Source organism: Pectinophora gossypiella, chromosome 8, assembly GCF_024362695.1.
Source record: "Pectinophora gossypiella chromosome 8, ilPecGoss1.1, whole genome shotgun sequence".
Lineage (NCBI taxonomy): Eukaryota > Metazoa > Arthropoda > Insecta > Lepidoptera > Gelechiidae > Pectinophora > Pectinophora gossypiella.
In genome coordinates this window covers 1,234,593-1,252,619 of record NC_065411.1, presented here as the reverse complement: position 1 = coordinate 1,252,619, position 18,027 = coordinate 1,234,593, and the positions used below count along the sequence as shown (strand labels likewise).

The window sequence follows — 18,027 nt, the reverse complement described above, 5'->3', positions numbered from 1 at the left end:
AGCGGCCCCCACGCCTCGGAATACCGAGGGTTGCGGGTGGCCCGACGGCCGCCGTGCAATACGAACGACCGCCGCGCGCAGGCGAAACGCCTCCTCCCGGCGGTTTTTTACAGAGGTTGTCTCCTCGCGGCCCCCTCCACTCAATGTGGAAGCGGCCCCCGTTCCTTTGGCACCCCACCACAAAGCGCTAAGGGTTACGGGTTGCGCAGCGATGGACTTTGCCACCGCCGCGCTGGATTCTTCTTAGCTTCACTGCATCATTGGGCTAAAGCGGCACCCGCCGATGCAGCTACTGAGCCCCCCCGCCACGACAAGGCGAGAATCCATTGGGGGGGAACCTAACCTAACCTAACCTAACCTAACCTAACCTAACCTAACCTAACCTAACCTAACCTAACCTAACCTAACCTTTTTTTTTTTTTTTTTTTTTTTTTAACGTTGGGAAATGCGTTACGCATACCACGCCGCCCGGGGGGACGACGTGGTTATGTGGGACTCCCCGGGTGTCGCCACCCGGTATACCCACTAAAACCCAACGGTGTTCCATCTCGTCCACTGTGTTGCCGGGACCCGGGAATCGCCGAAGCATACTTCCGCGACCCGGCAGTGGATGGCCTGTTAGGCCCCGCCTCGTTCAGGGTGAGTGGCGTGCGCGGAACACGCACGCAACGCCGACTCGAGCCAGATGGTAAGTGGAACGACAGACTCCCCCGAGTCTGCCGCCCGTGGCTCCTACGGTGATGGTCTCCGTAGTTGCGCCCTCTCGGGTCTTATCGTCCCTGGGTCTCCCCTGATGTGCCCTCCTCCTCAAGTCCAGTGCACACAGGGAGAGACCCGCATCGTTGTTAGGGCGGTAGATGGCCGACATCCGCCCGCCGTCTCCGCCCTGGTCGTCTGCGCCGCGCGGGATCAGTGGAAGTTGCTTCCCTCACCCGCTCCGCATCCTCCTTGGCCCGCATCACAGCCTCACAGAAAGTGAGAACTGTTTTCCACGACCTCTCGCTGTCAACCATGGCCTGGACCACAGCGGGCAACGAGAGGTCGCGCCCCACCACAGCGCCAAGTTCGACGCGCTGCTCCGCCCAGGCTGGACACTCTTCCAACGTATGTTGGGCCGTGTCCACGAGGCAGTTGTCACAGTGGTGACATCTAGCGGTTGGTTCCCTCCCGATCAAGTGCAGATACTTTCCAAAGCATCCATGCCCGGAAAGCATCTGCGACAATCGGTATGTGAGGGAACCGTGCCGCCTGTCCACCCACTGGATCAGCACGGGACGTACTGCCTCGACCACTCTCAGGCCAGCACTAGGCGTTTCCAGCCTGCGCTGCCACTCCTCCAGAGCTGCCTGGCGCAGCTCCTCTCGTCGGCCTTCTACCTCCCTTGGAGCTGGATAGGCTCCTTGGGAACGCGCCTCCTCACGCCAGTGGAACACTGACGCGAGGGCCCTCGCGTCCAAGTCCCATGGCAATGTTCCTGCCAGTAGGCAGGCCGCCTCGTGGGATAGTGTGCAGTACCCCCTGGCCACCCTGATCGCTATCGTTCTCTGCGAACTTCGCAGGAGAGCGATGGTACGGCGATTCAGGGTGTCTGCCCAGATGGGGGCCCCGTAAAGGGCCATGGACCGCACGACTCCCATGTACAGTCTCCTACAGGCATTGCCAGGGCCCGAAATATTCGGGAGGAGCCTGCTAAGTGCCGACGCAGCAGCCGAGAGCTTTGGTGCTAAGCGGCGGAAGTGGGGCTCGAAGCACCATCTGCTGTCCAACACCAGACCCAGGTACTTTATGTTGGGCAGTACCTCAATGGGGACGCCATCCACCACAATGCTCGCCCCAGCCGGCGGCTTGTTGCGAGGACCATGAAAAGACATGGCCTCAGACTTGTTGAGAGCCACCTCCAAGCCAAGTCGGCGGATGCGGCCCACAACATGTGCTACACCGGCTGTGGCAAGCATCATGCACTCTCGGTGCGTGCCTGCCTGAGCCGTGACCAGCGTGTCGTCCGCGTAACAGGTCACGCGAACGCCACTGAGAAGCACCCCTCGAACCTAACCTAACCTAACCTAACCTAACCTAACCTAACCTAACCTAACCTAACCTAACCTAACCACCAGGCCGAGCTTCTCGCTCTCTGCGAAGCCACTCGGGAGGCCCTGAAACGTAGAGAGACCAGCTGTGCCATATACAGCGACTCTATGGCAGCCCTCCTCACAGTCGTGAACCCCGAAGCCCTCCATCCTCTTGCCGTGGAATCGAGAGACGCCATTTACCGCAGTAGCATCCAGAACAAGAGCGTCTCCTTGTTCTGGATTAAAGCTCACGCGGGGTTGGAGGGTAACGAGAGAGCCGACTCGCTCGCAAAGGAGGCTGCCCTAAAGTCGAAACGCAAGCCGGACTACGATATGTACCCGGTATCATTCGTCAAACGCTTTATCCGCATGGATACGCTTGACGAATGGAACCGGAGATACAGCACGGGGCACACAGCGTCCACCACCAAGCTGTTTTTCCCGAGTGCGGTTGAGGCGTACAGGACGGTACGCAAGCTGAGTATCACCAAGGAGTTGACCCAGGCTCTAACGGGGCACGGTGGGTTCTCCGAGTATTTGACTCGCTTCAAATGCAAGGACAACCCAGCGTGCGCCTGCGACCCTAGTGTAGCTGAAAATGTTTCCCACCTACTGCTGGACTGTCCTATTCACGGCCAAGACCGTTTTTATGTGGAACAGCATACCGGTCTAAAAATGGAAGCCGGAAATCTGGAAATTTTGATAAGCAGCAAGAAATACCGGGACATATTTGCAAATTATGTTATCAAAATTGTTAGACATGTCAATAATAGGAATAGCTAAGTAAAATGATTACATTGTATATTTGGATGTATATAAATAGTAGTCATAACAATACAGTAGATATAAGAAATTAGACTTAAGAGTAGCATAAGGTGCAAATTGTTAGAATTAAGGTTTTTGCTTGTAAATTGTACTCGTAAAATAAAATTTTGCTGTGTACCTTTTTAAATAAAGATACCCCCTGTGTACCGACATCCTAATGATAAGCGTAGAATAGGGCCGTAGGAATGACAGAATGAAAGATGATGGATAAAAGTGCGAGAGGCATAAATGCGAGAACTGGTATGATAATAGAGACTCGGAATGAAAGTGTAGCGTAGAGTAGGGCCCTATTGCGGGCAGAATAGAAATAAGTACATAGATGGATAAGATATGTACGTATAGTATTGATAAGGACCCTGCCTTTCCTGTGCGGCAGGGGTACGAGAAAAAAAAAAAAAAAAAAAAAAAAAAAAAAAAAAAAAAAAAAAAAAAAAAAAAAAAAAAAAAAAAAAAAAAAAACCTAACCTATCCTAACCTAACCTAACCTAACCTAACCTAACCTAACCTAACCTAACCTAACCTAACCTAACCTAACCCGAGTTCCACGCCGACCTCTGACGAGAGCACCACGCTTTTCGATAGCTCCCGCACTTAAAAATCGATAAAAAATAGTAAAAGTTGTTTGTTTTTGACAAGTGAGGTACCAAAATGTGCGGAATTGTGCGCGCTGTGTAGTGAGTGTATCGTTTTAAACCGGATTGCAGTGTTTCACCCTCTAAAAAGGGATATGGACCTTTTGAGGTTAGACTTCAACCCTTTGGATACACATAAGCTATAATATCTCCGGACCTACCAGAGCGCCCCCGCTGCACCATATGTCAAAAGAAGCGGCAAGAGAAGCCGGATTTTTGAGAATTTTATGGGATTTTTGCTGAAAGAGGAACAACTGAAAAAACTGAAAAAAACATCTTCCACGTGCCGGCGTGCAACACGAAGGAGACGTGCTAGCGACTCCGTTCAAAAACAGGAAGACGCGCCCAGAATCATCAAAAAATCACAGGCCAGTTTCAGATTTTTATAGACTTTTTCAGTTGAGTTATACCTATTTAAATGCTGAAAAACCAGACCCCAATAACTTCTTAATTACCCAAGCTAAGTTTGCCGTTTTGGTGAAACTAGTTGCGCGCTAATTTAATTAACGCGCACTTCAATTTTCAAAATTTTCAGTTGAAAATTCACAGAGTTATAGCCTTGAAAGGGTAAACTACTGAAAAAACTGGTTTTTCAGCCACTGTTTTAAGATTTCTTGCGATATATACTTGAGTTTTATGTATGTTATACCTCTAGAATTTACACGTTTTTAGACCCCAAAACTGTGTTTTTCAGACGTTCCCTTCAGGAGTTATCGATTTTTTCATGTTTTTTCCAAATTAATTAAAAAATACCAGTAAATTCATAAATTTTTCATTACCAATAGTCCTAGGTACCCTATTCGGTACCCTAGAACCCAAAATTTAGCCTTCTAGCCCAATAAATTAAAAAGTAGCGCGAAATCCGCCATCTTGAATTTTTCTTGTAAATACTTAAGTGATTATATCTCGGGAACGGAGCGTCTGAAAAATACGGGGTTTAGACTGCAAAGGGGCTCTTTGTAATATTTTTCGGCTGGGGGGAGTTTCAGGCGGTTTCAGCGACTGAAACTTTTTCGTGCTGAAAGCACTTTCAGGGGCTAGTCTCGGTGGTGCCAGACCCAGCATCCAAAACCCCGTATTTTTTGGAGCAGTAGCCGCCGAGTTATTAACGCTCAAAGTCGGACTTTGACAGCTGGGACAGCTGTCAAACCAACTTTGCGGCTCCATAGCTCCGGAAATACGGGTCCTGGAAGACTGGGATTTTCTCCCCACAGCTTTCCTACGGCGTCCCAACACGCTCACCAAATTTCAGGACTTTTGGAGACCTGAAAGTTTCAGTGCCTGAAAGTGCTTTCAGAGGATAGCCCTGGTCGGACCGAGTCAGGAAAGCCCAAACTCTATACATCTGCGACCAATAACTGCGAAGCTATAAGGCGCCAAAGTCGCACTTTGACAGCTGTCAAAAAAGTTTGGGCCTTCATAACTCGGCAACGGAGGGACCTATTGAGGCGGGGTTTTCTCCACAGCTAGTCCCCCGATCTTGCCTACCCCTGTATATAGGCCCTAAGCCGAAATAACAAAGTCAAATTTTCTTGACATTTTGACCCACGGGGGAAGAGGGGAGCGCTGCGTAGACCACCTCGTCCAAAACCGCAACCTCGTGCGACCAGTGTTACCGGAGATACAGCTAGTTAAGAATCCGCGGCACTTTCTTAACTGCAATTTAGGAAAACTTAACTGGACGTATCTCCGAGGCTACAGCTCGTATCGGAACGCGGTTTCTTTCAATGGTATAGGCGGGAACAGACCTTTACGACTGACCCAAAAATACGGCTCTACGTAGAGCGGAAGTAGAGTTTCGGCTATAACTTCCAAACGAAACTTGACACAACCCAAATTTTTTGTTGGAGTTGCACTAAGAACGTCATTTGCCGAAGAGTTCTAAGAAGAACCAAGCCGGAACTCTACCTAGTGACCAATTTTTTTACAAATTCTTACCTTTTAGTTTTAAGTCTGTTTTATTGTATGTTACATTCCTTAGAAGTAACACCTGTATAATTGACCCGAGTCTGACGACTCTACAGTCATACTGACCGTCTGCTAGAGCAGAAATCAGCGACTCGGCACCTTATCGGCTGCGATAACCTGAAACATAAACATATATAAACAACACACTATCGCACACACGCATATACACACATTCACACACACACACACACACCCACACACACACACACACATACACACACACACACACACACACACACACACACACACACACACACACACGCACGCACACACACACGCTCACACACACGCACACACACACACACACACACACACACACACATACACACACGTACACACACAAACACACACACAAAATAAACTATACTTACCTCACCCTCTTGACCCGCTCGTTGACGTCGACAGCTCCTAGAGTTGACACGCCGCAGAGCAGCGCTGTTGACCTGGAAAAGAAAATAGAAGACGTTAGTGGGCTACTGATAAACGGGACTCTACAACTCTTGAGTACAATAAAGCTGTGTTGTTTATTATTGTAACTTTTATTTAGACAAAATAATCACTAGGTTATACGAATTTATACATTTTTAAGTTTTACTCTTACCTTTATACTTTATACACTTTTACTTTTTACCTTTTTATTTAATCGGACCGTGTCTATTTATTGACACATCACAAGAATGAGTTCTAAGAACCCAAAAACCGATTCCGCTGCAGGAACAGCGAAGACGACCAAGTTCTCGGTGCAATCAGCAGGGGTACTGGCACCCCCGCGTAAGAGAGTCCCCTCCAACGGAGTGAGCTCCCCCGCGAAAACTCCCAAGCCGGTTGAACATGCTCCATCGAGCTCAGGAACACCAGCCGCCTCTGGAGCAAGTCTTCAAGCGAAAGCCAATGGGTTATACCAAGAGGCGAAGAGCTTGATGGAGCAATCCGGGAATATAAAGACCACCATTAAGGACGGGGTCATCAAAAGGATGACTGATATCAATGACATCGTGTTGCGACTGGCTGAATCCCGCGAATCACTTCAGAGGAGTCTCGAGACCGCCCGCCTGAACCATGCTGACGTACTGTTGAGGCTGGAGAAAGAACTATCCAGGGCGGGGCCCTCGCACCCAACAACTGCGCCTACACTCACAGCAGATCACTCTAAACTCATGGAGCAGCTCATGAGGAGATTGGAGCATCATGAGAAGGCGGTTGAAGAGTGTAAGGGGCATACGGAGGCACTCAGAAAGAGGCTGGAGGAGACGGCCAAGGAAAAATCAGCACTAGCGCCGCCAAACGACTCCGAGGAGAAGGGAGGAATTTTATTGAGGGAGCTCCTGGAGCAGAGGGATCTCCTGACAGAATCCAAATCGCAAATGGCGGCACTTCATACGAAGATAGACCGATTGCCGACCATCGAAAATGTGAATGAGATTGGAGCGACGTCAAAGAGGGCTGCAGCTGGAGTCACCTATGCCAGTGTGGTGGCTTCTAAAACTATTGCACCGGTATTTTCGGTCATGGTGTCTTCCGATGCCGAACAGGACACGAGCAACGACGTCATTAACAAAATAAGATCCGCAGTTGACGCCAAATCGAGCGGCCTTAAAGTCGACAGACTCAGAAAGGCGAGGGACCAAAAAGTCATCGTGAGCTGTGGCAATAGACATGAAGCAGAGAAAATCACGGACAAAATTAAAGCCACAGCACCTAGGCTACGAGTGGAGCCAATGCTCAATAAGGATCCACTGGTAATCCTGAAGGACGTCCTCACAGTAAATACTGACGAGGATATCAAGACTGCACTAAAAAATCAGAACAAACATCTGTTCGAAGGATTGCCGGTGGATCAGTATAGAGCGGAGGTAAAATACCGACGTAGAGCCCGGAACCAGTACGTCAACCACGTAGTGCTGCAAGTGTCACCTCAGGTGTGGCAAAAACTGGTGCAGGCGGGGAAAGCACATGTAGACCTACAGAGGGTTGTAGTAGCGGACCAATCACCGCTGGTTCAATGCTCCCGCTGCTTAGGTTACGGGCACGGACGCAAGTACTGCAAAGAAACGCAGGATCTCTGCAGTCATTGTGCCGAGCCACACCTAAAAGTAGACTGTCCGGGCTGGATAGTGAGGGATCCCCCCACATGTAAAAACTGCGTCCATGCGAAAATGGACAAGACGGATCACAATGCATTCGACGTCGATTGCCCCATCCGGAAAAAGTGGGACGCAATAGCGAGATCCAGTGTAGCGTATTGCTAAGGTGGATATGGGGCGAAGTGGGGACACCGATGGGACAAACAACTACCACGCATTGCAGGCCAATCTACAGCGAAAACGCCTTGCCACAAAAGAACTCTTTGTAGAAATAAGTAAGAGGAAAATAAGTTTCGCTCTTGTACAAGAACCTTACATTGGCGCAAATGGTGTATTGAAGCAAGAGGCAGGTACGCGAGTAATACAGTGCACGAGGAATAGAACCGGACCAGTAAAGGCTGCAATCGTTGTGTTAAATAGTGATATTAAGATCATAGAAGATGCCACACTAAATACGGAAAACATGGTTGCAGCCAAACTAAAGACCGACAAGTGGGAAGTGGCCATAGTCTCGGTTTACTTCGAAGACACCCAGCCTCTTGAACCATATCTAGAAAAGCTGAGGAATATCATGGAAAAGCTTAACACCAGATGCGTCGTAATAGGAGGAGACTTCAATGCGTGGAGTACCTGGTGGGGAAGTGTGAGAGAAAACCCTCGAGGAGAGGAGCTAAGGGGTACTTTCGACGAACTGGATCTCCATATCCTTAACGTGGGGAACACGCCCACCTTTGACACCATCAGAGGAGGAAAGATCTTTCAGAGCTGCGTGGACATCACGGTATGTAGCGACGACCTGTTAGGGAGAATAAATAACTGGAAAATAAACAAGGAATTAATAAGCTCAGACCACAACACAATAACATTCACGTTAAAATTAGACAAACACACATTAGGAAATCAAACTAAACCAACCCGAATATATAATACAAAAAAAGCAAACTGGGAAGCATTTGGAAAAAACATAGTAGAGTCACTGAAAATAGAAAATATAACAGAACAAGAAATAGATAAAATAGATACAATAGATTCAATAAAGAAAACAATAAATACATACATTAATATAATAACAAAAGCATGCAATAGTAATATACCTAAAATAAAGAAAAGAAACAAAGTCAACTTACCGTGGTGGACCGTAGAGCTGGGGGAACTGAAGAAGGACTCTCTTCGGAAGAAGAGAAGGATATCCTGGGCTGCTCCCCGCCGTAGAAAACACGCCGTCGACGAGTACCTGGAAGCAAAAGAGAGATATGAACTGGAGGCTGCAAAGGCACAGACGAGCAGTTGGAAGGAGTTCTGCTCGAAACAAGATCGCGAAAGCCTCTGGGATGGCATATACAGAGTAATCCGGAACACAGCACAAAGGAACGAAGACCAGCTGTTGGTGGGGGAGGGCGTGGTCCAGAGTCCGGAAGAGTCAGTTAAGCTACTGGCAGCCACATTCTTCCCCGAAGACTCGTCGGAAGGGGAAAATGCGGGACATGCCCAGATTCGAGCGACTGCAAATATCATCGAAGCTGAGCACCCGGGCGATGGGTCGGACCCTCCCTTTACAAAGGCTGAACTCGTATATGCCATGAACAGCTTTAATCCCAAGAAGGCACCAGGACCGGATGGTTTCACGGCCGACATCTGTGTAGCAGCGATAACAGCCAATGCACAAGTATTCCTGGGCCTAATCAACAAGTGTATGGAACTCTCGCACTTCCCGGCGGCTTGGAAGGAGGCAACAGTGGTGGTACTACGCAAACCTGGCAAGTCTGACTACACCAACCCCAAATCATACCGACCGATTGGGCTACTCTCAGTCCTGGGGAAGGTGATGGAAAAAATGATGATCAGAAGGATCAGGTGGCACACCCTACCCAGGATGAATACCAGACAGTACGGCTTCGTCCCCCAGCGCTGTACGGAAGACTCCCTCTATGACTTGCTCCAGCATATAAGACGCAATATTAGCGATCACAAAATTAATATAGTAATATCTCTGGACATAGAGGGGGCTTTTGACAGCGCTTGGTGGCCAGCCATTAAGACCCAGCTCAAGGAGAAAAAATGCCCGCCAAATCTCCGGAAGTTGGTCAATAGTTACCTAAGCGACAGGAAGGTCACGGTCAGATATGCCGGAGAAGAAACCACAAAATGCACAAACAAGGGCTGCGTACAGGGTTCCATCGGTGGTCCTACCTTTTGGAACCTATTACTGGATCCGCTATTGAACGAACTGGAGAGCAGGGGTGTATACTGTCAAGCTTTCGCCGATGATGTGGTCCTGGTATTCTCTGGCCATTCAGTCTCTGCCCTTCAGGAACAGGCGAATGACACTCTCGAACATGTGCAGGGATGGGGACAGCGTAATAAACTGAAATTTGCCCCACATAAAACCAACGCAATCATCATCACCAACAAGATGAAGTTTGAAATCCCATCCCTGCACATGGGCGACACCGCCATACGGCTTGTAGAGGAAATAAAAATACTGGGTCTCACTATAGACCACAAATTAACTTTCAACACGCATGTTGCAAATATTTGCCGGAAAGCAACAAACCTCTACAAGTTGTTGGCGAGGTCAGCAAAAATATCATGGAGACTGAACCCGGAGGTGATCAGGACCATATACATGGCAGTAATTGAGCCAACCATACTCTACGCAGCAAGTGTCTGGGCCGCGGCGGCGGCAAAAATAACAGTGCAAAAACAACTGAACGCAATACAAAGAGGATTTGCACAAAAAATCTGCAGGGGTTACCGCACGGTCTCATTAAACGCAGCCCTAATTATAGCCGGCATCCTCCCCTTGGACCTTCGGGTGCAAGAGGCGGCGAAACTCTATGAGGCGAAGCGAGGGAGACCCCTAGAACACCTGGACGGCGGGTACCTGGCAGATAGGGAAATCGAAGAAAAGGAGTGCTTCCTGAAGGTCATGCATCCGGCCAGCGAGGAAGACATAGAATTCCAATGCCTCGAAAATACCGACCCCCAGACATTGGAAGAGTACCATATAACTGGAAGTATGATATTCACCGATGGAAGTAAAATTGGGGGTAAGGTAGGGGCGGCTCTTTCTCGCTGGCTAGGTGGCAGAGAAGTAGAGCACAAAAAATTTAAACTAGAGCCCTACTGCTCCGTATTTCAAGCGGAACTCTTCGCGCTGTGGAGGGCAGTGGAGATGGCATCAGCTCACGAGGTAACTAACATCCTCAGCGACTCCCGCTCCTCCCTTGAACTCCTGAAAAACCGGAAAGAGCTCCATCCCTTAGCTGTCAAAATACGGAAAACTCTAAGAGAAATACGCGCAAAGGATAAGACAGTAAAACTCTTCTGGATAAGGGCTCATGTGGGGGTAGCGGGAAATGAACGGGCAGATGAGCTGGCCAAGGAAGCTGCGCTCAAACTGAAGGTAAAGTCCCACTACGACCGATGCCCTACCTCATTCGTGAAGAATAAGATAAGACATTTAACAATCGCGAAGTGGGACCAGAGATACCAAGAAGGTAAAACAGCAGAGACCACGAAGGTCTTCCTCCCGGATGCAAAAACAGCGTACCGCTTCGTGAGGAAGGCTAGGTTCACACCGACAATGGTGCAAGCACTGACGGGACATGGAGGCTTTGCGGACTACCTCTGCAGATTTAAATTGAGGACCGAAGCGGGATGCTTCTGCGACCCAGACACAAAGCAGGACATCTGGCATATCCTTTTGGATTGCCCAAAATTTGGTAGGAAGAGATTCGATTTGGAGATGCAGATAGATATGCATCTCAAAAAAGAGAATCTTAACGCAATTCTTATGGATAGCAGTAGTAGAGTTCCGTTTACAAACTTTTGTACGACCGTAGTAAAATATATTGCAGCGTTAAACAAATAATCGGAACGTATGCCGATAAGTGTATTGAGTACGCTGAATGGTATAGCATTATAAGTAAATATGATAGAATTAAGGAAATAGGTTAAATAGAATATAATAGAAATTAAGCAATATAGAAATTATGTATAAGAAACTCTACAATGAAATATATCATGGGATATAATTGTATTGTAGACTTAACTAGATATAAAACTAAATATGTAATACGTAAACAGGAACAAAAAAAAAAAAAAAAAAAAAAACAAAAAAAAAAATATAATAAAAAAAAAAAGGAAAAAAAAAAAAAAAAAAGTATCCTAGATTATGCTGTCAGTAGAGTAAGCTCATTGTTTATATTAATGTGTTATATACCAATATATATATATACATATATACTTATACTACATCCACACAACACTTTCAATAAAAAACAATACACACCCTGAAGCTGACGAAGTGTTACACCAATAGTGTAACATGGATCTGCTTCTCCAGAGTAAAAAATGAATGTCTCATAAGTTTTCGGATGTACAAAGTCTCTGGCCCCATGCCGGAGGACACACTGACGAAAATACAAAAAAAAAAAAAAAAAAAAAAACCTAACCTAACCTAACCTAACCTAACCTAACCTAACCTAACCTAACCTAACCTAACCTAACCTAACCTAACCTAACCTAACCTAACCTAACCTAACCTAACCTAACCTAACCGTGCGGCGGAGACGAAAACCCGAAAGCTTGCTCTGCCATCCTATTGCACCGTCTACCAGGCCGAGCTTCTCGCTCTCTGCGAAGCCACTCGGGAGGCCCTGAAACGTAGAGAGACCAGCTGTGCCATATATAGCGACTCTATGGCAGCCCTCCTCACAGTCGTGAACCCCGAAGCCCTCCACCCTCTTGCCGTGGAATCTAGAGACGCCATTTACCGCAGTAGCATCCAGAACAAGAGCGTCTCCTTGTTCTGGATTAAAGCTCACGCGGGGTTGGAGGGTAACGAGAGAGCCGACTCGCTCGCAAAGGAGGCTGCCCTAAAGTCGAAACGCAAGCCGGACTACGATATGTACCCGGTATCATTCGTCAAACGCTTTATCCGCATGGATACGCTTGACGAATGGAACCGGAGATACAGCACGGGGCACACAGCGTCCACCACCAAGCTGTTTTTCCCGAGTGCGGTTGAGGCGTACAGGACGGTACGCAAGCTGAGTATCACCAAGGAGTTGACCCAGGCTCTAACGGGGCACGGTGGGTTCTCCGAGTATTTGACTCGCTTCAAATGCAAGGACAACCCAGCGTGCGCCTGCGACCCTAGCGTAGCTGAAAATGTTTCCCACTTACTGTTAGACTGTCCTGTTCACGGCCAAGACCGATTTGATGTAGAGCAGCGTACCGGCCTCAAAATGGAAGCCGGAAACCTGGAAATATTACTAAGCTGTAAAAAATACCGTGACATATTTGTGGATTATGTTGTAAAAATTGTCAGACATGTAAATAGTCGAAATAGTTAAAGTAAAATATGATTACATTGTATATGTATAGATATACCAATGATAGTCGTAAGAATTACAGTAGATATAAGCAATTAGACCTAAGAGTAGTATAAGACACAAATTGTTAGAGTTAAGATTTTGTTGGAATGTAAACTGTGTTGGTAAAATTAACAATAAAAAGACGCTGTCTACCTTTTTTAAATAAAGAAAACCCCATGTGTACGACTCCTAGAAAATAAGAAGAAGAATAGGGCCGTAGGTATGCAAAGAATGAAAGACGATGAATAAAAGTACGAGAGGGATAAGTGATAGAACTGGAATGTTAATAGAGGCTCGGAATGAATGTGTGCAAAGCGTAGGGCCCTATTGCGGGCAGACTAGAATTAGTAACGATAGTAAGAAATGTATGTAGTATATATAAGGACCCTGCCTATCTTGTGCGGCAGGGGCATGAGAAAAAAAAAAAAAAAAAAAAAAAAAAAAAAAAAAAAAAAAAAAAAAAAAACCTAACCTAACCTAACCTAACCTAACCTAACCTAACCTAACCTAACCTAACCTAACCTAAACCTAAACCTAAACCTAAACCTAAACCTAAACCTAAACCTAAACCTAAACCTAAACCTAAACCTAAACGTAAACGTAAACCTAAACCTAAACCTAAACCTAAACCTAAACCTAAACCTAAACCTAAACGTAAACCTAAACGTAAACCTAAACGTAAACCTAAACGTAAACCTAAACCTAAACCTAAACCTAAACCTAAACCTAAACCTAAACCTAAACCTAAACCTAAACCTAAACCTAAACCTAAACCTAAACCTAAACCTAAACCTAAACCTAAACCTAAACCTAAACCTAAACCTAAACCTAAACCTAAACCTAAACCTAAACCTAAACCTAAACCTAAACCTAAACCTAAACCTAAACCTAAACCTAAACCTAAACCTAAACCTAAACCTAAACCTAAACCTAAACCTAAACCTAAACCTAAACCTAAACCTAAACCTAAACCTAAACCTAAACCTAAACCTAAACCTAAACCTAAACCTAAACCTAAACCTAAACCTAAACCTAAACCTAAACCTAAACCTAAACCTAAACCTAAACCTAAACCTAAACCTAAACCTAAACCTAAACCTAAACCTAACCTAAACCTAAACCTAAACCTAAACCTAAACCTAAACCTAAACCTAAACCTAAACCTAAACCTAAACCTAAACCTAAACCTAAACCTAAACCTAAACCTAAACCTAAACCTAAACCTAAACCTAAACCTAAACCTAAACCTAAACCTAAACCTAAACCTAAACCTAAACCTAAACCTAAACCTAAACCTAAACCTAAACCTAAACCTAAACCTAAACCTAAACCTAAACCTAAACCTAAACCTAAACCTAAACCTAAACCTAAACCTAAACCTAAACCTAAACCTAAACCTAAACCTAAACCTAAACCTAAACCTAAACCTAAACCTAAACCTAAACCTAAACCTAAACCTAAACCTAAACCTAAACCTAAACCTAAACCTAAACCTAAACCTAAACCTAAACCTAAACCTAAACCTAAACCTAAACCTAAACCTAAACCTAAACCTAAACCTAAACCTAAACCTAAACCTAAACCTAAACCTAAACCTAAACCTAAACCTAAACCTAAACCTAAACCTAAACCTAAACCTAAACCTAAACCTAAACCTAAACCTAAACCTAAACCTAAACCTAAACCTAAACCTAAACCTAAACCTAAACCTAAACCTAAACCTAAACCTAAACCTAAACCTAAACCTAAACCTAAACCTAAACCTAAACCTAAACCTAAACCTAAACCTAAACCTAAACCTAAACCTAAACCTAAACCTAAACCTAAACCTAAACCTAAACCTAAACCTAAACCTAAACCTAAACCTAAACCTAAACCTAAACCTAAACCTAAACCTAAACCTAAACCTAAACCTAAACCTAAACCTAAACCTAAACCTAAACCTAAACCTAAACCTAAACCTAAACCTAAACCTAAACCTAAACCTAAACCTAAACCTAAACCTAAACCTAAACCTAAACCTAAACCTAAACCTAAACCTAAACCTAAACCTAAACCTAAACCTAAACCTAAACCTAAACCTAAACCTAAACCTAAACCTAAACCTAAACCTAAACCTAAACCTAAACCTAAACCTAAACCTAAACCTAAACCTAAACCTAAACCTAAACCTAAACCTAAACCTAAACCTAAACCTAAACCTAAACCTAAACCTAAACCTAAACCTAAACCTAAACCTAAACCTAAACCTAAACCTAAACCTAAACCTAAACCTAAACCTAAACCTAAACCTAAACCTAAACCTAAACCTAAACCTAAACCTAAACCTAAACCTAAACCTAAACCTAAACCTAAACCTAAACCTAAACCTAAACCTAAACCTAAACCTAAACCTAAACCTAAACCTAAACCTAAACCTAAACCTAAACCTAAACCTAAACCTAAACCTAAACCTAAACCTAAACCTAAACCTAAACCTAAACCTAAACCTAAACCTAAACCTAAACCTAAACCTAAACCTAAACCTAAACCTAAACCTAAACCTAAACCTAAACCTAAACCTAAACCTAAACCTAAACCTAAACCTAAACCTAAACCTAAACCTAAACCTAAACCTAAACCTAAACCTAAACCTAAACCTAAACCTAAACCTAAACCTAAACCTAAACCTAAACCTAAACCTAAACCTAAACCTAAACCTAAACCTAAACCTAAACCTAAACCTAAACCTAAACCTAAACCTAAACCTAAACCTAAACCTAAACCTAAACCTAAACCTAAACCTAAACCTAAACCTAAACCTAAACCTAAACCTAAACCTAAACCTAAACCTAAACCTAAACCTAAACCTAAACCTAAACCTAAACCTAAACCTAAACCTAAACCTAAAGCTTGCTTGCTTGCTTGCTTGCTTGCTTGCTTGCTTGCTTGCTTGCTTGCTTGCTTGCTTGCTTGCTTGCTTGCTTGCTTGCTTGCTTGCTTGCTTGCTTGCTTGCTTGCTTGCTTGCTTGCTTGCTTGCTTGCTTGCTTGCTTGCTTGCTTGCTTGGTTGCTTGCTTGCTTGCTTGCTTGCTTGCTTGCTTGCTTGCTTGCTTGCTTGCTTGCTTGCTTGCTTGCTTGCTTGCTTGCTTGCTTGCTTGCTTGCTTGCTTGCTTGCTTGCTTGCTTGCTTGCTTGCTTGCTTGCTTGCTTGCTTGCTTGCTTGCTTGCTTGCTTGCTTGCTTGCTTGCTTGCTTGCTTGCTTGCTTGCTTGCTTGCTTGCTTGCTTGCTTGCTTGCTTGCTTGCTTGCTTGCTTGCTTGCTTGCTTGCTTGCTTGCTTGCTTGCTTGCTTGCTTGCTTGCTTGCTTGCTTGCTTGCTTGCTTGCTTGCTTGCTTGCTTGCTTGCTTGCTTGCTTGCTTGCTTGCTTGCTTGCTTGCTTGCTTGCTTGCTTGCTTGCTTGCTTGCTTGCTTGCTTGCTTGCTTGCTTGCTTGCTTGCTTGCTTGCTTGCTTGCTTGCTTGCTTGCTTGCTTGCTTGCTTGCTTGCTTGCTTGCTTGCTTGATCTTAATCTCCTAATGATCCGATTTAGATGCGGTTGTCAATAACGGGTTTGTGTTTGATGAGTTCATGTTATAGGATAGGTGTCATGGCTGTAACTCACTAGGGAGCACCACAAATCCGCACCCCTAACGTAGCCACGCATAGGTTTAGAGACTGTTTCGCGTTGTTCGAGTTACATTGCGGTGCAGTAAAACTCAATTACACATTTGCGACAAGAAAATCACCCACCGTCATTTTTAGTACAATCAAATAGACATTCCATTTTTTTTGTGTTTAACAATATTGTGTGTCCATAGTAATTTCATATTGTAGTAGGGTTGTTGTAGCTTTTACTTGGCACCAACTTCAAAATTATAAAATAATTAAAACACATAATAACGGGTTCTTACCGCGTTTAAATGGGGATATGAGACTCCCGATGATCACGGGATGACTGATGAGATTGGAGTGGAGTAGGTAGATCCATAATTTTCTACGGGCAGAAATATCTGTCTACCCTCTTTCTTTGCCGCTTGTTTATGTTTTTGATATCGGAATGTTTTTCATATCCCCATTTAAACGCGGTAAGAACCCGTTATTATGTGTTTTAATTATGATAATAACCGCGTAAACTTGAAACAATGTATAAAAAAAATATTTAATATTTTTTAATTAACTAATTGAAAATATGTACGAAAATATGTAATATGTGCGAAAGAAATTTATTATTTGCTTTTTAGTGTTGCTTTTGAAGTCATTTATTGTTTTGTTAAAAATTTAATTTTAATTATACAGGGTGTTAGTGACATCGTAACGAAAAAAAATGGAACGCCTATTTGATTGTACTAAAAACGATGGTGGGTGTTTTTCTTGTCGCAAATGTTTAATTAAGATTTTCAATTTTTACTGTGCCGCAATGTAAGTCGAACAACGCGCCACACAGACGCATAACCTACGCGCGGCTACATTACGCGTGCGTGATACGATGTTGATATCTAGGTAGGAGTTTTCATTCTCTTGTATTTAGATGCTTAGTGGTGCAACGTTAAAAATTATTGAGTTTGTTGAAGTAGAACACCTATTGCCACGATTTTTCACACATGGTACCTACCTACCGGTTATTAAAATGTTCCTATCTTATTAACAATAAAAACCCTACTCTTACCTTATCTTAATTGTTATTCCTTCGGACGAAGTACCTAGGTAGGTACCTACCCTAGAACATGTCGCGTCACGTAGGTATGCAACATCGCGTTTCCTCCGCGGTAGGTAGATGAGCGTTTTCAAAATTAAGTGTACTACGTCTGAATTTTAGCTATAATTAAAAATATGACATTGTTGGAGATATTTTGATTTAGATATTATTAAGATACGCGATAGTTTATGAAATTATGTGAAGTTGTTAACAGATTAATCTATTTTACCAAAAATTATTAAATTATAGGGCGACGGGCGAAAAAAATGTCAGTTTTGCGACTATCTTAAAAAATAATTGGTCTGTAACTATAAGAAAGATATAAATATGATTTTAGTTGTGTTATGAAGATTAC

General features: G+C 44.5%; 2 protein-coding genes across 2 annotated transcripts; both read left to right on the top strand.

Moving 5' to 3' along the window:
* Positions 1 to 2,195: 2,195 nt before the first annotated feature.
* LOC126369090 (uncharacterized) lies at positions 2,196 to 2,852 on the top strand. The gene has a single exon (XM_050013381.1). It carries the CDS (start codon positions 2,196 to 2,198, stop codon positions 2,850 to 2,852), a length of 657 nt encoding a protein of 218 aa, XP_049869338.1.
* A 5,189-nt stretch (positions 2,853 to 8,041) lies between these two features.
* Positions 8,042 to 12,938, top strand: LOC126369089 (uncharacterized). Its single transcript, XM_050013380.1, has 3 exons — positions 8,042 to 8,359; positions 8,684 to 11,411; positions 12,301 to 12,938. Exons 1-3 carry the CDS (start codon positions 8,042 to 8,044, stop codon positions 12,936 to 12,938), a joined length of 3,684 nt encoding a protein of 1,227 aa, XP_049869337.1.
* The last annotated feature ends 5,089 nt before the right edge of the window (positions 12,939 to 18,027 follow it).